This window comes from Aedes albopictus, chromosome 3 (assembly GCF_035046485.1).
Source record: "Aedes albopictus strain Foshan chromosome 3, AalbF5, whole genome shotgun sequence".
NCBI lineage: Eukaryota > Metazoa > Arthropoda > Insecta > Diptera > Culicidae > Aedes > Aedes albopictus.
In genome coordinates this window covers 103,450,990-103,478,866 of record NC_085138.1, presented here as the reverse complement: position 1 = coordinate 103,478,866, position 27,877 = coordinate 103,450,990, and the positions used below count along the sequence as shown (strand labels likewise).

The 27,877-nt window shown below is 40.7% G+C and overlaps 1 protein-coding gene across 3 annotated transcripts in view; it reads left to right on the top strand.

Annotated features, from left to right (window-relative positions):
• LOC109409049 (uncharacterized) overlaps positions 1 to 27,877 on the top strand; it is a 699,030-nt gene that overhangs the window by 530,309 nt on the left and 140,844 nt on the right. For all 3 annotated transcript variants that reach the window (XM_062858932.1, XM_062858935.1, XM_062858934.1), the window contains exon 4: positions 17,577 to 17,884. In XM_062858932.1, the coding sequence (XP_062714916.1) occupies positions 17,577 to 17,884 (308 nt within the window). The remainder of the gene's footprint in view (positions 1 to 17,576; positions 17,885 to 27,877) is intronic.

The following is a 27,877-nucleotide window of genomic DNA, read 5'->3' as shown; positions in this document are numbered from 1 at the left end:
TCGTTTATGTTTGGCAATGTATTTATGGGTAAAAACAGCATTTTACATGCCTGAAGGTTTTGCAAATGAACTACTTTTAAAACTTTAACAGTAAAATGGATCCAATTGATATTGCCCCATGTTATGGCACACAATTCAGTGGTTGTCTGGTGATCCTTAAATCATACAATGTATGCGTTGTTGTAACAACACTGCAAGCTCAAAGAGTTACTCTGAGCTGTTTTTGGTTGGTGCTGCTTGAGGTACTGTTGAGTTTGATGGTGTGCGATTATCATTTCGCTAAAAATTTCCCCACCCATCGTTTAAGAATCCCGCTTTCAGTTTTGTGGCGGCGATTATTCCAACTCCAAAGCTGGGGAGCTTTTACGAGATTTTTACTTCTTGGGAGAGACCGGTGCGGATTTTTATTTTATTTTCATTTCGTCCGGAAATGACTAACTGAAGCTGAGTTTGCTGCAATACCTAATTGTATTTCGTAGTTTTTTTAATGAAACGAAATGAAAGTACTTACACAATAAAACTTTGATTACGGTTTCTGTGGAGCTTATTAGCTATTGTTTTATTTGACAAATAAACAACAGAGTGATAGCTCAACAATCTCACTTAATTCCACAATCCCGTATATCCCGCGTGGTATTTTGATGGACTGTGTAAAGATTGGTAGACTTGTATTGACATAAGATAGACCAACATTCAAATATATAAGGATTTTACATTTCAGCTTTTCATTCAACACACGTCCAAACCCTTTTCAGCACAACTAATAGGATTAGCACCTACTTAGTTCACTTGTCCAGCAAATGCACATTGAACGATGACGAAAATAGTCAAGTTGTCAGCAAGACGGACGGAGGCAAACTGGGTTGAATAGCCATAGTCATAGTCAACATACCATCCACCCGTCGAGGCGTGCTTGCTGACCACTTCGTGGTCATGGTCCACGTCTGACGGTGCATCTACACTACTGTTGCAATAAAAATGCGACCACGTAATCCGTTCGTGCTATCGAAACGTATCATCAAACGGAAAGGATACTCCGTGGAAAGAGCTCCATGAAGCATTTTGCTTCGAAACGTTCCGACCCAACAGAGGAAATTGCTGAGCAAAGCGGAAGGACAGGGACAACAGTTACAAAAGCGATTGCCGAAAACATACTGCATGATTGTACGGATGAATGGCAAGAGACTGTTTGGTGGTCGAAAGGGGACGAATGAAGTGAGTTGAGTGAGGGCAAGTCGAAGAAAGTCGTTTTGGTTTAGAAACTGGAGCACGTAACTGAAATGTTCCACTTTTATACTGTGTTTCCTAAGATTTTGTTTTCGGAATTTTGTAAGATTCTTTGACACGAATTTTTGTACTACCTTTCTACAATTAATACTGTCTTCCTGAGACAACTATGGGGATACAGAGGATTTGTCGATTACTAATAGCAACGGTTTTCGAACATACATTTATTTCCTTCCCCAATGACCGTGAAGACGTTGCTGCCGTCAATAAATAAATATTGAACTCCCAAATTGTGGAATAGGCTGCGGCTTATTTTTCAAAAGTTGTTGAAACCTTGGATTGGATTCTGTTCATGCCCAAACTACGATTCGGAATAAGAAAGTCCCACTGTAGGAAGTTGGTAGCATCTTTGTAGTCAATTGTCGGTATAACCGAAACTACAGTTCTATAAGACTCCATGTATGCGTGTCACTGCTGAACCTTTTTGTGTGAAGTATCCTATTGAACCTAAATACTGCAATGTTTGTTCGTATAAGAATGTGTGTGAGTAAGATGCTTATAAAACCGCCATAGAACCTAGATCAGGAGAATAGTCCTTAAGTTACAATCCACGAGTACTTTTGTTATCCGTCAAAGTCAGAAATAAGTCCATTCGTTAAGAACTAAATCATGTGTGAAACTCCGTGAAACATGAAAGGAAACAACCAAAACCTCGGTCACAGTGTGTTTTCGTAATCGTTCCTAAATGAAGTTCCACCGACAATGATTATTCCACGAACGCTGATATGTGCGCCAACAGATTCAAATGACATAAATAGATAAACCTCTGAGTTTAAGCCAAAAATATTAAAATTTAGAGGTGGCGCAATCGCCTCAAAGTTGAATTTTTGAGTAATAAAAAGTTGTTTCACTTCAAGTGCCATAACTTTCGCAATTTTCAACGGATTTTCAATCTTTTTTTATAAATTCTTCACAAATTAAATTTTGTATAAAATCGTAGAACATTAAATTTACTAAAGTCACGCAAAATGTGAGTTTTGAAAGGATTAATTTATTTTTTTATGCAGAACAAATAATCTTCTGAGTTTGAAAACTTTTTACCCGTTTGACCAATTTAAAATTTTTTAGCTTTTTTTTGTAGGGTATGTGTTCCATCATTAATCTCACGCTCCCATATTCATCCTATTCGAAAACAAGCGATTACGGCACCAATTGATTCCGTTCTTTTTGTTTTCATGGGTGCTCACTTCTAACAAAAAATACAAAAATAAGAAACAAAACAAACAGCGCTTCAATCCTTTGTTTTTCGTAGGGATGCTTAACATGCTTAACAAGGGAACCAATACCCTAGATATTTTGTTGCCTTATAATGCTGCGAATAAATTGTGCCTTTAAAAAATCGCTTCTAAATGGATAAATACCGAAAACCGTTAAAAACACGTATTTTATTAGAAAAATCAAAATTTTGTCAAAATAAAAAAAATATCCTCCAATGTGATTCATATCCCCAAATATGATGTTAAGTATGTGGTTTGGAGTAAAACAAATGCATATAATCGTCAAAAACTCCAATACAATGTATTGCATGAAAAAATCAACATCAACATCATGAAAAAATAAACATCAACATTGTATTGCATGAAAAAATCAACAATTGCGCCACCTCTAAATCTCTATATATTTGGCTCAAACTCAGAGCAAAACGTATCATGACATGACATAGTAAAAAGCAGGATCCTCAGATCCTTGCACCAAAAAAATCGAATTAATGTGTGAGCTGGCCATGATCAATATGCGAAGGTTACAATGTTTTGCGTCGAACTATCATTAAAGTGCATAGTCAATTAAGCTAATTCAGGCATCAAGATTTTTTCTGGATTTCTTTGGTGGTTTCTCTAGACAATTGATTGAATTCATCCTAAATATTCTCCATGCATTTTGTTTTTAATTATTTTAAGAGCATTTTCTAAAAATTCGGCAAAAAATTCCTCTGAGAAAGCACTATAAATTGCTCCAGCTATTTATCCAGTCATTTCTTTTGAAATACCTCCAGAAATTCTTTTATGAGTTCCTTCAAAAAGTTGTGCAAAAAACATCCAGATTTTGAACAATTTTCAAAAAAGTAGTAGTAAATGAAATCTCCAGAAGCTTTTTCATTTATTCCGATTACTTACCTTACCGGTCAGGCTAAGGCCGGTGTGGCCTCTGCTGTACATAGTAGCCGCCTCCATTCCACTCGGTCCATGGTTGCTTGTCTCCAGTTCCGCACTCTGCGTAGGGTCCGCAGATCGTCCTCCACTTGGTCGATCCACCTAGCTCGCTGCGCTCCACGTCTTCTTGTACCGGTCGGATGACTCTCGAGAACCATTTTAGTCTGGTTGCTATCCGACATCCTGATGACGTGACCCGCCCACCGTAGCCTCCCGATTTTCGCGGTATGGACGATGGTTGGTTCTCTCAGCAGCTGATGCAGCTCGTGGTTCATTCGCCTTCTCCAAGTCCCGTCTTCCATCTGCACTCCGCCGTAGATGGTACGCAACACCTTCCGTTCGAAAACTCCAAGGGCGCGTTGGTCCTCTGCACGTAGGGTCCATGTTTCGTGCCCATAGAGGACGACCGGTCTAATCAGCGTTTTGTAGATGGTTAACTTCGTGTTACGGCGAACTTTATTCGATCGTAGAGTTCTGCGGAGTCCAAAGTAAGAACGATTTCCTGCCACAATGCGCCTCTGAATTTCTCTGCTGGTGTCGTTGTCGGCGGTCACCAGTGAGCCCAAGTACACGAATTCTTCAACCGCCTCGATTTCATCACCGTCGATATGAATTCGGGGTGGCGGGCGCGGTGATTCCTCCCTGGAGCCCTTTGCCAGCATGTACTTTGTCTTCGACACATTAATGACTAGTCCGATTCGCCTGGCTTCACTCTTTAGTCGGATGTACGTTTCCGCCATCGTCTCAAATTTACGAGCAATAATATCAATATCATCGGCGAAACCAAGCAGCTGAACGGACTTCGTGAAAATCGTCCCACTCGTGTTTATCCCCGCTCTTCTTATTACACCCTCCAAAGCAATGTTGAACAGCAAGCACGAAAGACCATCACCTTGCCGTAGCCCTCTGCGAGATTCGAAGGGACTCGAGAGTGTCCCTGATACTCGAACTACGCACATCACTCGATCCATCGTCGCCTTGATCAACCGTATCAGTTTATCCGGGAATCCGTATTCGTGCATAATCTGCCATAGCTGTTCTCGATCGATTGTATCATACGCCGATTTGAAATCGATGAACAAGTGATGTGTGGGCACGTTGTATTCACGGCATTTCTGCAACACCTGGCGGATGGCGAACATCTGGTCCGTTGTAGCGCGTTCACCCATAAATCCAGCCTGATATTGCCCCACGAACTCTCTTGCAATCGGTGATAGACGGCGGCATAAGATTTGAGAGAGTATCTTGTAGGCAGCGCTCAGTAGTGTGATCGCGCGGTAATTCCCGCAATCCAACTTGTCGCCCTTTTTGTAGATGGGACACACGATACCTTCCATCCATTCCTCCGGTAATACTTCCTCCTCCCAAATCTTGGTAATGACCCACTGTAGTGCTCTCACCAGTGCTTCTCCACCGTATTTTAGAAGCTCGCTTGGTAGTTGATCTGCTCCAGCGGCTTTGTTGTTTTTCAACCGGCCAACCTCCTCCTCAATCTCTTGAAGGTCAGGGGCCGGAAGTCTTTCGTCCTGTGCACATACTCCTAGATCTGTTACCACGCCACCTTCGGTACTTGCAACGTCGCCATTGAGGTGCTCATCGTAATGCTGCCGCCACCTCTCGACCACCTCACGCTCGCTCGTGAGAATATTCCCGTGATTATCTCGGCACATGTCGGCTTGTGGCACAAAGCCTCTGCGCGAGCGGTTCAGCTTCTCGTAGAACTTTCGTGTGTCCTTAGCGCGGTACAGCTCTTCCATCGCTTCGCGATCTCGTTCTTCCTGCTGGCGCTTCTTCATCCGGAAGACTGAGTTCTGCCTGTTCCGCGCCTGTTTGTAACGTGCCTCATTCGCTCTCGTACGGTGTTGCAGCATTCTCGCCCATGCTGCATTCTTCTCGTTTTTCAACTGTTCACATTCGCCGTCGTACCAGTCGTTTCTGTGATTCGGAGTCGCGAAGCCTAGTGCTGTAGCCGAGGTACTACCTATGGCGGATCGGATGTCCCTCCAGCCATCTTCAAGTGTAGCTGCGCCAAGCTGCTCTTCCGTTGGTAGGGCCACTGCTAACTGCTGCGCGTAGTCTTGAGCCACTTCTACGTTACGAAGTTGCTCGATGTTGAGCCGCGGCGTTCGACTTCGACGCGTGGTGATAACTGTCGAAAGTTTTGAGCGCATGCATACAGCGACTAAGTAGTGATCCGAATCTATATTCGCACTGCGGTATGTGCGGACGTTGGTTATATCCGAGAAGAATTTACCGTCGATTAGAACGTGGTCGATTTGATTTTCTGTTTGTTGGTCGGGTGATCTCCAGGTGGCTTTGTGGATATCTTTGCGGGGGAAGAAGGTGCTTCGGACTACCATACCACGGGAGGCTGCAAAGTTTACGCATCGCTGGCCGTTATCATTCGATACGGCGTGCAGACTGTTTCGCCCGATTACCGGTCTGTACATTTCCTCCCTTCCTACCTGCGCGTTCATGTCGCCGACAACGATTTTCACGTCACGCGGCGAGCACCCATCGTATGTTTGCTCTAACTGCGCGTAGAACGCTTCTTTCTCGTCATCGGGTCTCCCTTCGTGTGGGCAGTGGACGTTGATGATGCTGTAGTTGAAGAAACGGCCCTTAACTCTCAACATGCACATCCTTGCGTTGATCGGCTGCCACCCGATCACACGTTGTCGCATCTTGCCCAACACTATAAATCCTGTTCCCAGTTCATTGGTGGTGCCACAGCTTTGGTAGAAAGTAGCCGCTCGATGCCCGCTTTTCCACACTTTCTGTCCAGTCCAACAAAGTTCCTGCAACGCCACGATGTCGAAGTTGCGGGGATTTAGTTCGTCGTAGATTATCCTGTCACATCCTGCGAAACCTAGTGACTTGCAATTCCATGTTCCAAGTTTCCAATCGTAGTCCTTATTTCGTCGCGTGGGTCTTTGCCGATTGTATCGAGTCGTATTTTCTCCTATGTTATTCGCAATGGGGATTTTTACGGGTGGCTTATTGGGCCTACGCCAACACTCCTGTCTCGCCGGAGGGCCATCGTGCCAGTTCTGTTTAACGTCCCAACCAACACTGGGACGACCACGCTGATGGGGCTACCACCTTGGATCTAGCTGGGCGTGGTGCAGCGTTTCTTACTCAGCCGCTGGATGCCAGAACAGACGCTGTTTGAGCCGCACCTCCTTGGTGAACAGACACTCGGATCGTACCTCCTCAATCTAGCTGATGTCAGAAGGACAACAGTGCCCAGGCTGCGCTACCAGCTAAGCACACAACTCTTAGCTGGCGGTCTTTGTCATCGCTTGACCCGTGGAAGCATGAGGTAGGAACTTGTGAGGACCAGAGCTATATTGGACGCTCTCCTTATCGACTCACCGTTTTGCAGCCCACCATTTATTCCGATACAAATGCCTTAAGCAAATCAACAAGTTTAACCAGCCATTCTTTCCGAAAATCTTACAGCGGTTCTTCCACAAGTTCCTCATGAAATCCCCAAAACATATCCCCAGGAATACTTAAAAAGATCAAGCTGTCCTTGATGATGAACCACGGCGTGTAGTGAAGGGATTCCTCGAGAGGTTTCTGAATAATGTTTTTGGGAATTTGCTGGAGTTATTTGTATACGAAATTCTGGAGAAGATAGTTGTAGTACGTTTCTGGAGATTTTTTTATTTAGTATCTGATTTTTTCTGAATTTGATACATTTCTGATAATGTTCTTTTTAATTTCAACATTATTTTTGAATCCTAAAACAGATAAAAATTATGACTTCAACTGTTGAGTCAAGTACGAGACACTGAAGCTGACCTTACAGTTGAGGTCAAAATTTGTATCTGTTTAAGGATGCAAACATATAGTTGGGATTGAAAGGAACAGTTTTTAACTCTTTTCTTTAAACTTCTAGACCACCCCAAAGTTTCTAGAAATTCTTCCAAAAATTACGTTAGGCATTATTTTAGAAATTCTGTAATACATTTATCCATGCTTTAAAAATATCAGATACTAAGTAGAACAAAATCTCCAGAAACATACTACAACTTACTTCTCCAGAATTTTCTTCGCAAATATCTCCAGCAAATCCTCAAAAACTTTTTTTTCAGAAACTTATATAGGAATCCATCCACATATATTTGGGATTTCCATTAAAATTTTATCCATAAACTGGCTGTCCTCGGCAAACTTTGTCTTGCCTACTGCATTTTTTGACATTTCAAGTCGCTAGCCAAGTTCAAGTCCCCGTTCAAAATGTATGAAAACCCGATTTTCAAAAACTTTATTTTTTCCCATGTTTTTTGCCTCATAAACCTTACTTGGGTGAAAACTAACAGAATAAAACTTAGACGACCAAAATCGGACCTTCCGTTCGCAAGTTATGCGCGGTCCCACGTATGCCACTGCATTTATATATATATATATATATATATATATATATATATATATATATATATATATATATATATATATATATATATATATATATATATATATATATATATATATATATATATATATATATATATATATATATATATATATATATATATACATATATATATACATATAGATTTAGCAGGTGGATGAGGATGAGGAGCTTTGGATGAGGTCAATCAGAAATAATAGAAATTTCTTTATGAATTATGTAGTGATTTCTGAAGTGAAGATCTTATTATGAGTTTATTTAGAAATTACTTAATCGAATCTACCGTTATTTCGAAATATTTCAAAAAAATTATATAAAAAATATCCTAAGAAATGCAAATTTCACCAAGAATTCCGACAGCGCTTTCTTAAGAAATGCCTTGATGAACCATCCAGGGAAAGAAAAAACTTATTTTTGACGCCCTCCCTGCTCTCCGTGGACAAGCGTGGTCATTTCGCTCGCCCCTACCTCTTTCTCATAATGTGTAGAGAGTATCTAAATTACGACCTTCGTGCTGATAACGCGAAGATCGTGAGTTCGATCCTCTCTGGAGCCACCAAAAATGTGTACGTCCAGAGAAGAACATAAGTGATTTCCTGACAGTGATTTGTGTTAGATTCCTACAATTGAACGAAAACGCCAAGATCCTTAATCACCTGAAAATTCTGATTAAGACACCGGAAAAGGCAATATAGTTTTTAATTAGGTTATACAAAAACTCCGATTTTAGTGTTCGCAGAAAGTTTTCGTGAAAATGGAAGAGTTCTAATAAAAAAAGTAAAGACTCGACTGGTTTTTTAGATTTTTACTGACTTTCACAGTCAAGAAGACAAAAACGAATAGTTTTGTTCTGCTCGACGTTTCGGCACTTTGTATTTGGCCTTTTTCAAGGGTGGACTGAAATGAAAATTACATTGGTATACAACATTGAACACTTAACATAAAACATAAAACATAACACATATTGTCTACCGTTTTTCATTATTGTCTCCTGCCGTTTTGTGCTATTTGGAGCTTCTTGTATGCCTAAAAGGTTCAAATCTGGTTTCATTGATTGTTCGGGACATGGTTGGTACGACTTACAATTTCAAATATTTATAAATTATTGGTAGAAAAGGGGGCACTAACTATTTTTAACGCCCTGTACTACACTGTGCATCGATACGTTGTTTAACTGATTTTTTGAAGATGGCATAATATGTAGCTAGTAATAAAATTTTCAGTTTATGATAACTGTCCTAACTGTTGAAGAGATCGTGTGGTAGTATTTTGTGTATTGGTTTGGTGGTTTTCACTGTGATCAGTGTTTTTTTACAGTAAGGTACACCGGGGCAAGTTGAAACGGGTGGGGCAAGATGAAACAGCGGGTTAACATGATGTTTTCTAATGTTTACAAACAGTTTGATCGCCATAAAACATAGTTTTTGATTCAAACAATCTTTTAGCGAAGGATAAATTTCCAAATTGTATTGAAATCTATTCCAAAACTTCGTGTTTCATCTTGCCCCACCCGTTTCAACTTGCCCCGGTGTACCTTATGTAAAGTACCGGCGTACACTGTGTTAAGCCTGTCCACATCTGTGCGGAACAAAACTATCCGTTTTTAACCTCTAGAGCCAGTACAAATAAAAAAAGACAAAAAAAAAACTCAATTATCCTACGTTAAAAAAAAAACAAAGTAATATAACAAGTACTTGTTCAATGTACATATTCGACTGGGAAATTGACGCCTTTCTCGAGAGATATCGGCTTTCAGTCAAAGAAAAGCGTTGATTTAATTGACTAATTTCGAGCCCTGTAGAAGAACCCAACATCTGGACCGAGATGTTGGCGTTTTTTTGATGCGTTAATACCCCGAAAAACTAAAACTTATATAAAACATCAAGATTTTGATTATTTTGTTCAGAATTTTTTCGCAGTTGTAAATTTTAAAGAAATCGGAGTTCTTTTTGTTGATTCTTCATAGATATGGAATAATATTGCCCACGTGTACATTCTACATGCCCCATACACCCTTCCCCCTCTCCATGGACAAACGTGGACTTTTTCTGAACCCTCCTATCCCTCGAAGTTGTTCACGTCGTATCTAGAAATTCTTTAAAAAAACTTTAAAGTCTCTTCTACTGGTAATTCTGTTGAAATTATTTTAAAAATGTCTTTACAAATATCCACAATAAATTTTTTTTGACGGAAATTTTGGTGAAATTTGTGGTGGAACTCTTGGATTAATATTCAAAGAATAATTCTTGAATAAATTTCACTATTAATTTTTGAGGGTAATTATAGAGGAACGAATTATCCGCATGGAGCACAATTGCAGTTCATCAGCCGGAGTAAATTCATGTTAAATTGTACAAAGAAAAGCATCTATACTCGAATTTCTCCAAATGAAAAGCTATTCCGGAAAAAAAAACACTGCTTAAGAGCTGGTTCAAATCTTGAACGCGCTTCCGCATATTGTTGGCATATTAGGTTTTACGATTAGTAGAGGAACCATACAGCAGCCAAAGCATTTGATTCATTGATAGAAAAGGAGAAATTTTAAAAGCATTACACAAAATTTTAAATTAATTTTTGGATGTCTATATGATTTGGAATTCTATGGAAGTTACACTCAAACCTCCATTTAAGTAATGAGTCGGGGATACTTAAATGGATCCATTATGTAAATGGATTCATTACGTAAATGGATTCTGTTTCTGACTTAAATAGAGTTCATGCTCTTCCATTGCAGTTTCGTCAAAATATTTACAGTATTATCGAAATAAGCCAACACACCGTTAGGCCGAAAACGTTATTAGGTCGAAAAGGTCATTAGGCCGAAAAAGTTTTTAGGTCGAAAAGGTCATCAGGCCGATATATCGTTTGTTCGGAAAAAGGTCGTGTAGCCGAAAAATAGTGTTACATCACAGTGTTTATTCGGCCGAATAGGTCATAAGGTGGAATAGGTCATTAGGCCGAATAGGTCATTAGGCGGAATAGGTCATTAAGCCGAATAGGTCATTAGGCCGAATAGGTCATTAGGCCGAATAGGTCATTAGGCCGAATAGGTCATTAGGCCGAATAGGTCATTAGGCCGAATAGGTCATTAGGCCGAATAGGTCATTAGGCCGAATAGGTCATTAGGCCGAATAGGTCATTAGGCCGAATAGGTCATTAGGCCGAATAGGTCATTAGGCCGAATAGGTCATTAGGCCGAAAAGGTCATTAGGCTGAATAGGTCATTAGGCCGAATAGGTCATTAGGCCGAATAGGTCATTAGGCCGAATAGGTCATTAGGCCGAATAGGTCATTAGGCCGAATAGGTCATTAGGCCGAATAGGTCATTAGGCCGAATAGGTCATTAGGCCGAATAGGTCATTAGGCCGAATAGGTCATTAGGCCGAATAGGTCATTAGGCCGAATAGGTCATTAGGCCGAATAGGTCATTAGGCCGAATAGGTCATTAGGCCGAATAGGTCATTAGGCCGAATAGGTCATTAGGCCGAATAGGTCATTAGGCCGAATAGGTCATTAGGCCGAATAGGTCATTAGGCCGAATAGGTCATTAGGCCGAATAGGTCATTAGGCCGAATAGGTCATTAGGCCGAATAGGTCATTAGGCCGAATAGGTCATTAGGCCGAATAGGTCATTAGGCCGAATAGGTCATTAGGCCGAATAGGTCATTAGGCCGAATAGGTCATTAGGCCGAATAGGTCATTAGGCCGAATAGGTCATTAGGCCGAATAGGTCATTAGGCCGAATAGGTCATTAGGCCGAATAGGTCATTAGGCCGAATAGGTCATTAGGCCGAATAGGTCATTAGGCCGAATAGGTCATTAGGCCGAATAGGTCATTAGGCCGAATAGGTCATTAGGCCGAATAGGTCATTAGGCCGAATAGGTCATTAGGCCGAATAGGTCATTAGGCCGAATAGGTCATTAGGCCGAATAGGTCATTAGGCCGAATAGGTCATTAGGCCGAATAGGTCATTAGGCCGAATAGGTCATTAGGCCGAATAGGTCATTAGGCCGAATAGGTCATTAGGCCGAATAGGTCATTAGGCCGAATAGGTCATTAGGCCGAATAGGTCATTAGGCCGAATAGGTCATTAGGCCGAATAGGTCATTAGGCCGAATAGGTCATTAGGCCGAATAGGTCATTAGGCCGAATAGGTCATTAGGCCGAATAGGTCATTAGGCCGAATAGGTCATTAGGCCGAATAGGTCATTAGGCCGAATAGGTCATTAGGCCGAATAGGTCATTAGGCCGAATAGGTCATTAGGCCGAATAGGTCATTAGGCCGAATAGGTCATTAGGCCGAATAGGTCATTAGGCCGAATAGGTCATTAGGCCGAAAAGGTCATTAGGCCGAATAGGTCATTAGGCCGAATAGGTCATTAGGCCGAATAGGTCATTAGGCCGAATAGGTCATTAGGCCGAATAGGTCATTAGGCCGAATAGGTCATTAGGCCGAATAGGTCATTAGGCCGAATAGGTCATTAGGCCGAATAGGTCATTAGGCCGAATAGGTCATTAGGCCGAATAGGTCATTAGGCCGAATAGGTCATTAGGCCGAATAGGTCATTAGGCCGAATAGGTCATTAGGCCGAATAGGTCATTAGGCCGAATAGGTCATTAGGCCGAATAGGTCATTAGGCCGAATAGGTCATTAGGCCGAATAGGTTATCAAAAAGTATGTACAAGAAACCTTGCTCGTCGTATTTAAGACCTTTTCGGCCAAAAGACCTTTTCGGCCAAAAGACCTTTTCGGCCAAAAGACCTTTTCGGCCAAAAGACCTTTTCGGCCAAAAGACCTTTTCGGCCAAAAGACCTTTTCGGCCAAAAGACCTTTTCGGCCAAAAGACCTTTTCGGCCAAAAGACCTTTTCGGCCAAAAGACCTTTTCGGCCAAAAGACCTTTTCGGCCAAAAGACCTTTTCGGCCAAAAGACCTTTTCGGCCAAAAGACCTTTTCGGCCAAAAGACCTTTTCGGCCAAAAGGCCTTTTCGGCCAAAAGACCTTTTCGGCCTAAAGACCTTTTCGGCGTAAAGACCTTTTCGGCCTAAAGACCTTTTCGGCCTGAAGACCTTTTCGGCCTGACGACCTTTTCGGCCTAAAGACCTTTTCGGCCTAAAGACCTTTTCGGCCTAAAGACCTTTTCGGCCTAAAGACCTTTTCGGCCTAAAGACCTTTTCGGCCTAAAGACCTTTTCGGCCTAAAGACCTTTTCGGCCTAAAGACCTTTTCGGCCTAAAGACCTTTTCGGCCTAAAGACCTTTTCGGCCTAAAGACCTTTTCGGCCTAAAGACCTTTTCGGCCTAAAGACCTTTTCGGCCTAAAGACCTTTTCGGCCTAAAGACCTTTTCGGCCTAAAGACCTTTTCGGCCTAAAGACCTTTTCGGCCTAAAGACCTTTTCGGCCTGAAGACCTTTTCGGCCTAAAGACCTTTTCGGCCTAAAGACCTTTTCGGCCTAAAGACCTTTTCGGCCTAAAGACCTTTTCGGCCTAAAGACCTTTTCGGCCTAAAGACCTTTTCGGCCTAAAGACCTTTTCGGCCTAAAGACCTTTTCGGCCTAAAGACCTTTTCGGCCTAAAGACCTTTTCGGCCTAAAGACCTTTTCGGCCTAAAGACCTTTTCGGCCTAAAGACCTTTTCGGCCTAAAGACCTTTTCGGCCTAAAGACCTTTTCGGCCTAAAGACCTTTTCGGCCTAAAGACCTTTTCGGCCTAAAGACCTTTTCGGCCTAAAGACCTTTTCGGCCTAAAGACCTTTTCGGCCTAAAGACCTTTTCGGCCTAAAGACCTTTTCGGCCTAAAGACCTTTTCGGCCTAAAGACCTTTTCGGCCTAAAGACCTTTTCGGCCTAAAGACCTTTTCGGCCTAAAGACCTTTTCGGCCTAAAGACCTTTTCGGCCTAAAGACCTTTTCGGCCTAAAGACCTTTTCGGCCTAAAGACCTTTTCGGCCTAAAGACCTTTTCGGCCTAAAGACCTTTTCGGCCTAAAGACCTTTTCGGCCTAAAGACCTTTTCGGCCTAAAGACCTTTTCGGCCTAAAGACCTTTTCGGCCTAAAGACCTTTTCGGCCTAAAGACCTTTTCGGCCTAAAGACCTTTTCGGCCTAAAGACCTTTTCGGCCTAAAGACCTTTTCGGCCTAAAGACCTTTTCGGCCTAAAGACCTTTTCGGCCTAAAGACCTTTTCGGCCTAAAGACCTTTTCGGCCTAAAGACCTTTTCGGCCTAAAGACCTTTTCGGCCTAAAGACCTTTTCGGCCTAAAGACCTTTTCGGCCTAAAGACCTTTTCGGCCTAAAGACCTTTTCGGCCTAAAGACCTTTTCGGCCTAAAGACCTTTTCGGCCTAAAGACCTTTTCGGCCTAAAGACCTTTTCGGCCTAAAGACCTTTTCGGCCTAAAGACCTTTTCGGCCTAAAGACCTTTTCGGCCTAAAGACCTTTTCGGCCTAAAGACCTTTTCGGCCTAAAGACCTTTTCGGCCTAAAGACCTTTTCGGCCTAAAGACCTTTTCGGCCTAAAGACCTTTTCGGCCTAAAGACCTTTTCGGCCTAAAGACCTTTTCGGCCTAAAGACCTTTTCGGCCTAAAGACCTTTTCGGCCTAAAGACCTTTTCGGCCTAAAGACCTTTTCGGCCTAAAGACCTTTTCGGCCTAAAGACCTTTTCGGCCTAAAGACCTTTTCGGCCTAAAGACCTTTTCGGCCTAAAGACCTTTTCGGCCTAAAGACCTTTTCGGCCTAAAGACCTTTTCGGCCTAAAGACCTTTTCGGCCTAAAGACCTTTTGGGCCGAAAAGATCCTTATTCGGCTTATTCAGCCTACTAATGACCTTTTCGAAGAACAGATGTTTTCGAAACCGTAGCATATTTACATTTGTTTTGCTAAGAATACAGTCAAATTCCATTTAAGTTGCGTTACTTAAATGGAGGGACTTTAATAGAATTTACTTTAATGGATTCGACTTAAATGGAGGTTTGAGTGTATTTGTTAAAGGAATTTATGGAAACCTTCAAAGAAAAATTGTCCACGATTTGTTGAAGAAATTTAAAAAAGAATCTGAAAAAGTTTTTGTAAGAATTCCTGAAATAATAATTTAAACAATCCTGAATTTCAAAGAAATATTCTGTTGGTACTGCTGAAGAATGTTCCAGGTATTCACAAACACAAACACAAGACAAAAAATAAATGACAAATTAAAAAAAAAACCAAAACATTTCCAGCATTTCCTAGACTGCCGTGTGCAGCATAGTTGTCTTATGTTCCCTATAATCCCTAAAAACATGGAACAACTATGCTGCACACGGCAGTAGTGCTATGCAGAAAAAAAAAAGCTTGAGGATTTTTTAGTCGAAATTCTGGCGCAAGCGGTGAGAAAATACTTAGAAGATTTTCATTGGAATTTTGATGAAATTTAAAATAAAATCTTTTTTTTCCTTCAATACTGTCTTGAGGATTTAATTAGAAAATTTTTGGGAGAATTCCACTTTCTAGCAACAAATCTTAATTTTTTTTTGTCTGGAACGTCTTTCAAAAACTTTCTCAGGAGTTTCCAATTCAGAAATTTCACAATTATAATTCTTCAAGAAATGCTACAAAAAATCAACCACTTCCAAAAGTTTCTGCACTTATTTATCTAGAAATGCTTCTATATATTCCTCAAGAAATGCACCATTAATTGCTCCATCATTTTTTGAAATGTTGAATGTTGAAAGTTCACCATTAATCTTTTCGGGAACTCCTTTTTTATTTATTCTGGAGTTCTTTTACAAATTCTCATGAAGAGTTCCTCAACTCTTCCAGAAACTACCTCAAGAAATCCTTCTAGATTTTTTTTTCAGGAATTTCATCTGGTCAGAAATTCCTCAACATATTTCGGAATGCTTTCAGAAATTATCATAATATTTTTTTGACTTCTTCCCCTTCAAAAAAATTCACTGCGGATTATCACAAACAAATGTCACAAATTCATTCGATATTTTTTTCGGAAATAAACAAGTAATTTCTTCCAATATTCTTTTCGAACTTTCCAAGAATTTCTTGAACCAATTTTCCATGAACTTTAAGCAAAACTGTTCGAGAAACTACAGAAATACCACCGGAAAGTCCTACATAAACTAATTATGAGTTTCTTTTTCAGTTTTTTTAAGTATTCCCTCTCAAATTTCTTCGCAAATTGCTGCAGCCAGAGTACTTTCAAGGATTCTTTCTGGAATTGTTCCAGACATCCAGGGGCAAGGGAATCCCACAAGGACTGCTCCACGAATACCTTCATTTATTCCTCCATTAAAACAGTCCTTAAAAAGTCAATTTCGTGATTTTGCTTAGGCTAGAAACTGTATTTGGTAACACTTAAATGGAAAACAAAAATTTCGAAAAATGCCAAGACTTACCTCCTAAATCAGTTGATTTGGGCTCCCAGAAGCTACGTTCAAAATTTGAGCAAAATCGATTAAGCCTAAGGGAGCGCTCTACAAGCTTAAAGTTTGTATGGGAAAACTTGGCCAAATATATGCAGAAATCATAAGTTGGCTAATTTTCCCGCTAGATGGCACTGTAAGCGTTCAATAATTAAACCCTTTGATATTATTGTAGGTGACTATATGTCAAACAACTTTGTCGAAGACCGCAAAGTGATCCGACGACTGTGTAAAAAGTTATATCCTAGGTAAAGAAATCCACGTACTTTGGTGGGAACTGAACCCACGATTCCCAATTCGCTAGACAGGCGCTTCTTTCCTCCAAGCTACGCACTTGACCATCTCCGTTTCCTGAAGGCACAGATCAAGGCAAGTGGCTCCGTAGCTTAGAGAAGAGAACCGCCCGTCTGGCGAATTGGGAGTCATGAGTTCAATTTCCATCGAAGCACGCGGATTTTTTTTATAATTTAAATATGTATTAATTTGTTCATCAAACACATGTTTCTGTTGTGTGCATGAGTGTCAGAGCAACCAAACGTTGTTATTTCCAATAGGCTTGGATGGCCCAAGCAAAAATCGAGAAATTGACATGTAGGTCTTAGATGATATCACTACAAACAGAATATCAATCCTGGTAGCGGTTACGCTAGTAACACAATAGTAAGGACTATTCCTATAGAACGCTGGAGAAATGCATAGTGAATTCCTTGGAAAAATCTTTGGAGGAATCCCTGTGGAAAAATCTTTAGAGAAGTCTAAAAAAAAATCCAAAACGAATCTATGAAAAAATCCTTTATGAATTTCTAAGTGAAGTTTTTGGAGGAATCCCTGGATAAATATTCCGAGGAATTACACTAGAAACTCAACAGGATTTCTGAAGAAATCCATAGAGCAGTTCCCAGATAAATCTTTTGAGAAATTTTTGAAGGAATTCCCTTTGTTATCGTCCAATAAATCTCTAGAGCCCTAGAGGGCTTACAGAAAAACTCCCTGAAGTTATTACTGGAAAAAAAACTCATGAGAAATATAAGGACAAATTTCGGGAGGGATCCCAGTAGAAATGACTTCCCTAAGAAATTCTAGCATGAAATTCAAGGGAATCAAAATTATGATTATTCACTAATGAAGCAAATTTACGATCAATTACGCCACGTACCTCGGGGTCCATTTAACTAAAATTGACTGTTATGTAATGCATGGTATACTATCGCACTCACTTTTGATGTTTCAAAACTTCTTCAAAAACACACATCTTAGAGTCCATGCTTATCAAGCTAACTCCAACCCTGTACCCTCTCTTTCCACACTTCCAGATGGACCCAGCCAACCCGAACTCGGCGCTGATACCGACATGTGCAACGATATCCACCGGCACCAGTCCCAGTTCGGCCATAGCGACCATCGGTGGCGGCGGAGGAGGAGGCGGCGGAATCGGTGCCCTTGGTTCACCTTCGTCGGCCGTGGTCCCCGTGGGCGGCGGCGGCGCCACCTCACTGCTCAGTCCAACGCTGCTTTCGCCGGGGACCAACACCGGAACGGCTTCGATTGCCACGTCCCGGGATGACGAGGACGATTCCAGCAACCAGGTCTCGTCCGCTGGCAGCAAAAGCTCCGGGCAGCGGTAAGTATGGTGGGTGGAAGTGTCCGATACCTTAGAGAGAGAGTTTTGTGCTTTTATACCAGGATGTGCACCGTCATCGTGACGGTGAGTGTGGTGTGCGAGAATCTTCTTGCGGTTTGCGTTGTCAGAATGTACCGCTACGACGTTGTTGGGAGGAGATAATTAATTAATGGGTCTTATGCAGCATCCTTTACTCCGATAAATTTGATGGCGGTCATGTTTCGGAATCATAGCACATCTCACACCTCGAAAGGTTCAGTCAGACGATAGTGGGAATAATGACATAGAACGACCAAAATTTTCATTTTAAAATTTACTTTCGCATGAAATGGATAAATGATATTGATCAAACACCTAATTAGACAGAAACTGTCAGTAAATTTTAATTGCAAAATATAAAAAATCTCAGAAAAACTATTTGGAATTCCTGGAGAAATCCCTGGAGGAGTTCCTGGAGGAATCCCTGGAGGAGTTCCTGGAGGAATCCCTGGAGGAGTTCCTGGAGGAATCCCTGGAGGAGTTCCTGGAGGAATCCCTGGAGGAGTTCCTGGAGGAATCCCTGGAGGAGTTCCTGGTGGAATCCCTGGAGGAGTTCCTGGAGGAATCCCTGGAATTGTTCCTGGAGGAGTTCCTGGAGGAAGCGCTGGAGGAGTTCCTGGAGGAATCCCTGGAGGAGATCCTGGAGGAATCCCTGGTGGAACTCCCGGAGGAATCTCCGGAGGACTTCCTGGAGGACTTCCTGAAGGAATCCCTGGAGGACTTCGCGGAGGAATCCTGGAGGAATCCCTGGAGGAGTTCCTGGAGGAATCCCTGGAGGAGTTCCTGGAGGAATCCCTGGAGGAGTTCCTGGAGGAATCCCTGGAGGAGTTCCTGGAGGAATCCCTGGAGGAGTTCCTGGAGGAATCCCTGGAGGAGTTCCTGGAGGAATCCCTGGAGGAGTTCCTGGAGGAATCCCTGGAGGAGTTCCTGGAGGAATCCCTGGAGGAGTTCCTGGAGGAATCCCTGGAGGAGTTCCTGGAGGAATCCCTGGAGGAGTTCCTAGAGGAATCCCTGGAGGAGTTCCTGGAGGAATCCCTGGAGGAGTTCCTGGAGGAATCCCTGGAGGAGTTCCTGGAGGAATCCCTGGAGGAGTTCCAGGAGGAATCCCTGGAGGAGTTCCTGGAGGAATCCCTGGAGGAGTTCCTGGAGGAATCCCTGGAGGAGTTCCTGGAGGAATCCCTGGAGGAGTTCCTGGAGGAATCCCTGGAGGAGTTCCTGGAGGAATCCCTGGAGGAGTTCCTGGAGGAATCCCTGGAGGAGTTCCTGGAGGAATCCCTGGAGGAGTTCCTGGAGGAATCCCTGGAGGAGTTCCTGGAGGAATCCCTGGAGGAGTTCCTGGAGGAATCCCTGGAGGACTTCGCGGAGGAATCCCTGGAGGAGTTCCTAGAGGAATCCCTGGAGGAGTTCCTGGAGGAATCCCTGCAGGAGTTCCTGGAGGAATCCCTGGAGGAATCCCTGGAGGAGTTCCTGGAGGAATCCCTGGAGGAGTTCCTGGAGGAATTCCTGGAGGACTTCGCGGAGGAATCCCTGGAGGAGTTCCTAGAGGAATCCCTGGATGAGTTCCTGGAGGAATTGCTGGAGGAATCCCTGAAGGATTCTCTGGAGACATTCCTGAAGAGATCCCTGAAAGAATTCTGGAACGATCCCCTGAAGGAATTAGAATTTTGGTTCATCTATGTCACTATTCCCCACTGTGAAACAGTTTATAAAAGCGGAATCGCTCAATTATTAATTAACGTTGTAAGAAGATGATGGATTACCCTAAGGCAAGCCTCTCACCGTTTTTTATTGTCAATTTGCAACCCAAGAAACGCCTGCGGTGGCTGATCCCACGGATTAATTAAAGACTCCTAAAATGTCGAGTTGTTTGGGGGTGAATGAATCCGCTTTCATTCTCCCCCAGCAACCATCGTCAACGAACCGAAACCACCAGATGGAGAAGATAAGCTTCCAGCGATGACCTTTTGTCAGAATTATCCGGATTCCTTCTGTTGGTTTTTTCCACCAACACTTATTTTCCTGTTCTTCATTTTTTTTGTGTTGTCGTCTTTGTCCGATGGGAGGAATCAAATTAGTTTACTTTTCCGTTTCAATGTCGGAATGGGTCGGAGGATCGGATGGTTCGTCAGAACAAGAGTGACCTTCGTCAAATTTGATTTTTTTTTTGTTTTTGTTTTGTTTGTTTTAGTGTCGGAATGATGGTCATCGAAACGAAACGATGCGATGCCAAAAGAAGTTCGCAGCGAAAGCAAACAAAATTTAATCAAGTGTATCATTTACTGAACGTGTCCTTTTTTCACGGCTCTTCCTCAAATCTAGGTTCGTTGGGTGGACCGTTAGTCTGGCAAAGTGGGAGTGACTATGGTGTGACAGTAAGTGGCGCAAAATCATAGGAAAATTGGCTTATTATTTATGTAGCGCTGGAAAAACATAAGGTGTTGGATCGTTTTGGGCACTTTGCACTCTTATTCAGTCAATTTTGTACCAATTTACTTGGAATTTTGTACTCAACAAGGTACTGTACTCAATTACTGCGTACACAAAACCAAATCAATTGGTACAAAGTTGACTGAGTAAGAGCAAAAAATGGTCCCAGACCCTACTAAAAGTTCTCACAATTGGGAGTTCTGTATGATTAAATTAATATCAGACGCGGCTTCGTGGTCGCGAAGATCACGCGTTCACTTTGTATGCGTATAGTCATGGGTTCAAGTTCAAGCCATGCTTCAAAAACTTTACCCAAGCAGCCCACAAGTCACGAAAGAGTGACGACAGCGCAGGTTTTTGGTTGAACAAAAGCTACATTCATGTAAATCTAACTCAAAGGCAGAATAACTTGAAAATGACTTTTTTTCCTACCAAAAACCTGCGCTGCCGACACTCCTTTGTGACTTGTGTGCTGTTTAGGTATGGCAAGCCAATACAATCATCGATTTACACTGAAATGACCCTCCTCTGAGCAGATGTTCTACCGAAACCGTTTGATTTGATGACAACCACGGTGATACCAAATAGACTGCGGATAGCATTAACATGAAATTGTAAAAAGTTTAGCTGAATTCGGCTCCGTTATGCCTGCTGGCGCATGAGCCTTAAATAATTGATACAGTGAAAAAAGGAATGCAATGGTGACTGAATTTTCCGAAGAAGGTAGCGTAATTCATTTCTGAGGAAATCTCTGGAAAATCAGGAATCGCTGAAAAATTCTTGGAAGAATCCCTGGAGGAATATCTGAAGGAAAGTAAGTCAAATTCCTGACGATGTCGAAGTAGGATTTTCTGAAAAATTACCTGGAGAAACTCCTGAGCAAACTCTTTGGAAACCTGTGGTGGAATTCCCAAAACACTACATCATATATGGTAAGAATATTTTTTAAATGAATTACCTAATAAAATTCATGCATGATGTTCAGAAGGAATTCCCCCAAGAATTCGTTAACTTATTTTTGACATAATCCCTAGATGAATGTCGGGAGGAACAAATAGATAAACATCTATGAATGTTCTCAGAAAAATCTATTGAGAAATTCTAACAAAGTTCCTGCAAAATAAGGAGGAAACATTTTTAGATTTTTTTTATCATTAGAATCCTTGGAATCGCTGTATAAGTTCCAGAAGGAATCCCTGTTATTTCGCAACAGTACTAGTGGCAGATGCGAATCTGATATAGGATGAGAATTAGAGTGCGTTATTATGAGATACAAATCCTATAACAATCAATCGAATGAGTGGAGCGGACCTGGTGTGATGGTTAGAACACTTGACTCGAGGACCTGGGATCAAATCCCACTCCCGACAAACTCGCAAAATGTGAGTTCTTCCTTCGGAAGGGAAGTAAAGCGTGGATCCCGAGATGAATTAGCCTAGGGCTAAAAATCTCGTTAATACAGATTAAAAAAAATCAATCGAATTTCTTAGGAAAGAATTCTCTTATTGAATCTCTGGATTAGTTGCTAAAAAAAATTTTGGAGGAATTTCTAAAGGGATGCGTGAAAGATTTTATAGCGAAATCTCTGGAAGAATTCCTGAAAAAAATCAAGAGGAGTTTATTTATAAAGGAGCCTAAGGAAACGATGTAATTTTCGAACGTATGTTAGATTTTTGAAACAAATCCCTGGAGGAAGTCTTCAAAAAAAAATCATGGAAAATTAGCTATAGTTGTGAAGGAATAAGTGTGAATCTGTGAAATTATGCAGAAATTTCCGAAGAAATCCTTAGAGAAATTTCTGTAGCAAACTATGGAAAACAAAAAAAAATAATGAGATCTATGAAGAAAATTTCCGAAAAATATTTAAAAAAAATCACTGAGGAATTTCAGAAAAAAATCTGAAAAATAAAATTTGAATAGGAAACGTTTCAAAATATTTGTTCTAAAGGAGACTTTAAGCACATTTTTGAATAAATCCCAGAAAAAAATTCTGAAAGCCTTACTAAAGGATTTATTAAGAAACTCCTGCAAAATTTTCTAAAAAAAAAAACATGACGAAATTTCAGAGGTAAAAAATTGTAAACTAAAATTGCTATTGTAAAAGGCTTCTTAAAAGTTTTTTCGAAAAAAAATTGGAAGAATCTTCAGAAAAAAAAAAACTCCAGGGAGAATTTCTAAGGGTTGGATGCGAGGTTTTCTAAAATAAATAGGGAATCGCGCTACTTGGGCGGTGGCTTCTATATTCGTCTGTTTTCCACTATAACTCAGTCAATCTTGAACCAATTGACACAATTCTTGGAATGCGGTGAGATAGGTATAGTATCTACCCGTGTACAAAATTTCAAGTCAATCGGTTCAAAATTGACCGAGTTACAGTGGAAAACAGACGAAAATAACAGACGAAGAAAACCACCGCCCAAGTAGCGCGATACCCTATTTGTGTAATTTTCCCCGAACAAACATCTGAATCAGTCCCGGAAGAAAATTTCCGAATGCAACAATGAAAGATTTTTTCAACGAATCCGTTAAGGAATTCCTGAAAAAATTGCAGGAGGAATCCTTGTAGGAATTTCTAATGATATCCCTAGAGTAATTCCTGAATTTTTATTTTAAATTTTCTAAAAACACCCCAGAAGAATTTCTGAAGGCTTCCAGTGGCAATACACTTCCAAGGAAATGTTGTCACCATTGGCCTTATTTAAAATTATTCCGGGAAAACTCTTCCATGCATTATTATTCCAAGACTTTTTTTCTGTTTTTACCGCCGAAGGAACATTTTTGCTGAAGTTCTTTTTATGAGTTAAGCAAGAATTCTTAAATTTTTTTGAAAAATCTCCAGGATTCCCTTCCAGGGCACCGCGAGAAATCGTTTTGGGGGATTCATTCAGTATTCATCAAAAAATTTCTTAAATTACAGAGGGAAAATTCACGCAGAATTCCTTAGAATGACTTTGGCGAGAATTTGTTGTTTTATGGTATTTTCTCAGGTTCATTATTTATGATTACCCTAGGCATTTATCCAGGAATTGCTGAACCGATAAAAAGTGTGTCCAATTTTAATCCATGATTTTTTATGGAAAATTTTCAAGAATTTCTGCCGAAAGCATCTACTACAGGTATCTCCAGTTGTTTTAAAGAAAAAATCTCTAGGATTCTTTCAGGATTTCTTAAGTATTTTTTGTGCAATTTCTAGTAAAAATTCTGAAAAAATCCTCAGGAGAATATCTGAACATATTCATCAGGGATGTCTGCAGACATCCCATGAGATATTTCTGGATCATTGGAGCATTTTCTCAAAAAAATATGTAGGCATTTCTGCAGTAATCATTGAAGGGTTTTCAAAAAAAAAAGGTCTTGAAGAAATCCTGGGAAGAATTTCCGAGAAACTCCTGTAGAAGTTGTGAAGAATTTCTGAAAAAATCCATGGAATAACTTTTGCTTAAATCCCTAGCTGAAATTCTTAAAATTCCGAAGAAGTCTCTGGACTGGGGATAGAAATAACTTCTCGAATTTCAGAAGGAATTTCAGCAGTAACTTCCGAAAAAACCCCTTAAGTAGTTTCTGGAGATTTTTTTTGTAGATTCTCTGTGAAAATCTTAGGAAGTATTTATGAACGAATCTCTGACGGAATATCTGAAGGAATCTCAGGAGGCATTTTTTCATGAACGTCTTGAGAAACTTCTAGAGAAACTTCTCGAAAAACACTTGGGGGAATTCCTGGAAAAAATATTGAAGAATTTAGGCTGACACAAATTTCGATTTTCTCTTATGTCACCCCCCCCCCCCCTCGGAAAATTTTGGTCGGAATTCGACATTTTGAGGGGGGACACAAATAAATTATACAAAAAATTAAAAATTTTGAACTGAAATTAGAGTTGTCGAGAAAATTTCTTAACAAATCCGATGAGTTTTACAATTTTGCCTAATTGTTTGGGTAATTTTTCAACAAATACATTTATTATTTATTATCCACCCCCTTGACGAGTCAACGAGCAAAGTGACAAAAGAAGAAAATGAGATTTGTTCCGGCCTTATAGGAATTTCCAAGAAAATCTTTTACTTAAAATCCTGGAAGATTTCCTGAAAGTATAGATGAGTGATCCCTGATATTTATAAAGGAGTTTCCGTAGAATCTTCTTGATGAATAACTGAAGAAATTCCTGAACACATTCAGAATGTTCAATAAAATCCCTAGAGCAATTCCCAAAGCTCTTTTGAACTTTATGAAGAAATATCTGATCGAATTTCTGAAGAAATCTCTGAAGATATCACTGGAAGAAGGGAGGAAAAATCATAGAAAGAATTTCTGAAGGAATCCCTGGAGAAATTTCCGATGATTTTTAAAACGAATCCCTAAAAAAATTTAAAATAATATTTACCTTAATATGTTTGCTGCTGTGTTCCTATTGTTGCGGTATCCCATATGATTTCAATGGGATACCGCAACAATAGGAAGAAATACCGCAACATTAGGAACACAATGTTCTTTCAGATAAAAACGAATAAAATGCTCATAACAACATCAAAGTGGCAATATTTCGTTATTTTCCCGTAGATAAAGGACAGGTTTTATTATTTTCAATTCAATCCATATAAAAAGTTTGCTTGGGGTGATACAATTGTGTTTTGAACATGAACCGAGTGCTTAACTCCTCCATGATCGGATCAATTACCCTATACTTGGAGAAATTGTTCCCTACAGAAATTTCTCCAAGTAGTAAGATAGTAGTAGTAAGATTTTTGCAGAAATTTTTGCTGGAATACCTCACGCAATTACAGCCACTAGCTCCGGCTTATTTTTCACATTTCTCATTCATTCTCTTCTATAATCATGGAGGAATGGAAGAGAGAGCAAGTTCCACCTTTTTCATCCTTTTCTTTCTCGTGTTTGTTCCGTAGAACGAGTAAAAAAAGGAGCAGCTGGCCACGCTAGTGGTTACAATAACGATTCTTTAAAAAAAAATGTTTGAATGCTTCGGAGATTTATATGACAATTATTTCAGAAATTTTCTTACAAATTTTCCAGCTGGGAAGTAACTTGAAATTCCTTTAGGAATTGCTAAGTTTTCTCCAGACGTGATGCTGGAAACATTCAGAAATTTCTAGTACAATCCACCATGAAGTTTTATTGAAACTTCTCAGGCAATGTCTGCTGAGAATCCTCCAGGAGTTATAGAAGGGCTATCAAGAGAAATTTCTAGAGCAATCCCAGGTGAAATTGTTTGAGAAATACAACCAAGATTGATTAATTTATCTTTAGTATAGACTTTCAGCCCTTGACTGGTTCGTCCCTTGCCACCAAGAATTCCTGGAGAAATTCTATTTCGAGTTTCTGCTGGTAGGTACTCTTAGAAAAAATCTTAAGGAATCTTTGAAGAAATCTTTAAATTAATTGCAAGAAGAATTTCTATAAAATACCTTGGAGAAATAAGGGCCCATATAGCCGAGGCGGTAAACGCACGGGTATTCAGCATGATCATGCTGAGGGTGACGGGTTCGATTCCCGGTCGGTCCAGGATCTTTTCGTAAAGGAAATTTCCTTGACTTCCTTGGGCATAGAGTATCTTCGTGTCTGCCACACGATATACGCATGCAAAATGGTCATTGGCAGAAGCATCAGCTGAGAAGCAGGCTTTGTCCCAATGAGGACGTTATGCCAAGAAGAAGAAGAACCTTGGAGAAATCTCTGGAGGAGTCCTTGAAGGTATCACAGAATGAACATGGGAAAATTTCAAGACGAATACCTCCAGGAATACCTGATGAGCTTCTCTAGGGGATTCTTGTGGGGATTGTTGAAGAAATAGCTTCAAGAATTCTTTCAGCAATTTCTCCAGGAATACTTTTAGATTTTGTTCTCAAAAATAATCCAAGAATGTCCGCTGGGATTCCTGCAGAAATTATCATTTAGACCAGAGGTTCCCAAACTTTTTGCTGTCGTGGCGCCCTTAGAAATTTCCAAAAATGTTGCGGCGCACCAAAGTTTTTTTAAATTTTAAACAACTTTAACTTTAAAATGTCAAAGGCAAAATCGTTAAACACTTCTTATGTCATGTTTTTTAGAATTTAGAGTAAATTTGGAAAGCTAACTATATTTTTAAAGAGATTTTTCAAAAATAATTTAAATATTTGTAAGATTTTGAAAATCAAAACAAGCTGCTAATTCAGCCAAAAATTCTAAAGCATTTGCAATAATTAAAGAATTCTTATTGAATTAAAGTGACTTCACAGAACTTGACCTGTTTCAATTTTTTTGCGGAAATTTCAAACCAACGTTTTCAAACACTTTTATTTATTTTGGAAAATTTCGGCAAACTGTGCCGGTCGGATGACTCTCGAGAACCATTTTAGTCGGGTTGCTATCCGACATCCTGATGACGTGACCCGCCCACCGTAGCCTCCCGATTTTCGCGGTATGGACGATGGTTGGTTCTCTTAGCAGCTGATGCAGCTCGTGGTTCATTCGCCTTCTCCAAGTCCCGTCTTCCATCTGCACTCCGCCGTAGATGGTACGCAACACCTTCCGTTCGAAAACTCCAAGGGCGCGTTGATCCTCTGCACGTAGGGTCCATGTTTCGTGCCCATAGAGGACGACCGGTCTAATCAGCGTTTTGTAGATGGTTAACTTCGTGTTACGGCGAACTTCTGCGGAGTCCAAAGTAGGCCCGGTTTCCTGCCATAATGCGCCTCTGAATTTCTCTGCTGGTGTCGTTGTCGGCGGTCACCAGTGAGCCCAAGTACACGAATTCTTCAACCGCCTCGATTTCATCACCGTCGATATGAATTCGGGGTGGTGGGCGCGGTGATTCCTCCCTGGAGCCCTTTGCCATCATGTACTTTGTCTTCGACACATTAATGACTAAGCCCAGTGCTTCCCAAACTGTGCGCCGCGGCGCCCTGGTGCGCCGCGAATCTTTCCCAGGTGCGCCGCAGGATTTTGTGTTGTGACGAAACAAAAAGAACAAATTCTTTATTTGTATTGCGGAACATCTTTATTTTTCTTTTGTTTGGTAAAACTAGTGTCGCTTCACATTTTTTAAATCTTTCCCTGAGTCTTCAATTGTTCCATAGGATTCCTGGTGTCCTTTTCAAACATATCAATTGAAACCAAATTTTTACATTTTGAAATTTAAATTTATGAAATTGTTTTTGGACGTTTTGAGCTTAAGCTTGGCTTTTGATTTTAAATACTATATTAATAATTACAAGGTCTTCGGAACAGCTTAGCGACATGCAGGATTTCTGTTCTGACAGTGTGAAGAGCTATCTTTAGCCTTTATGAACCGGACTGTTTCATCAGTACTGCCGTAACCTCGCTGAAGTCGAACAAGTTTGTTATGCTCGGTTTCATCACTGGGGTTATATATGACAACTCCAGCCCTAAAGGGTTGAGTTGAAATTTATAAAAATAAAAAGTTCAATCAAAGCCCACCTGGCAGGTTCTTTACAATCTCTTCATGTGTCTTAGTTTGCCGAAGTTTTCCAAAATAAATAAAAGTGTTTGAAAACGTTGGTTTGAGATTTCCGCAA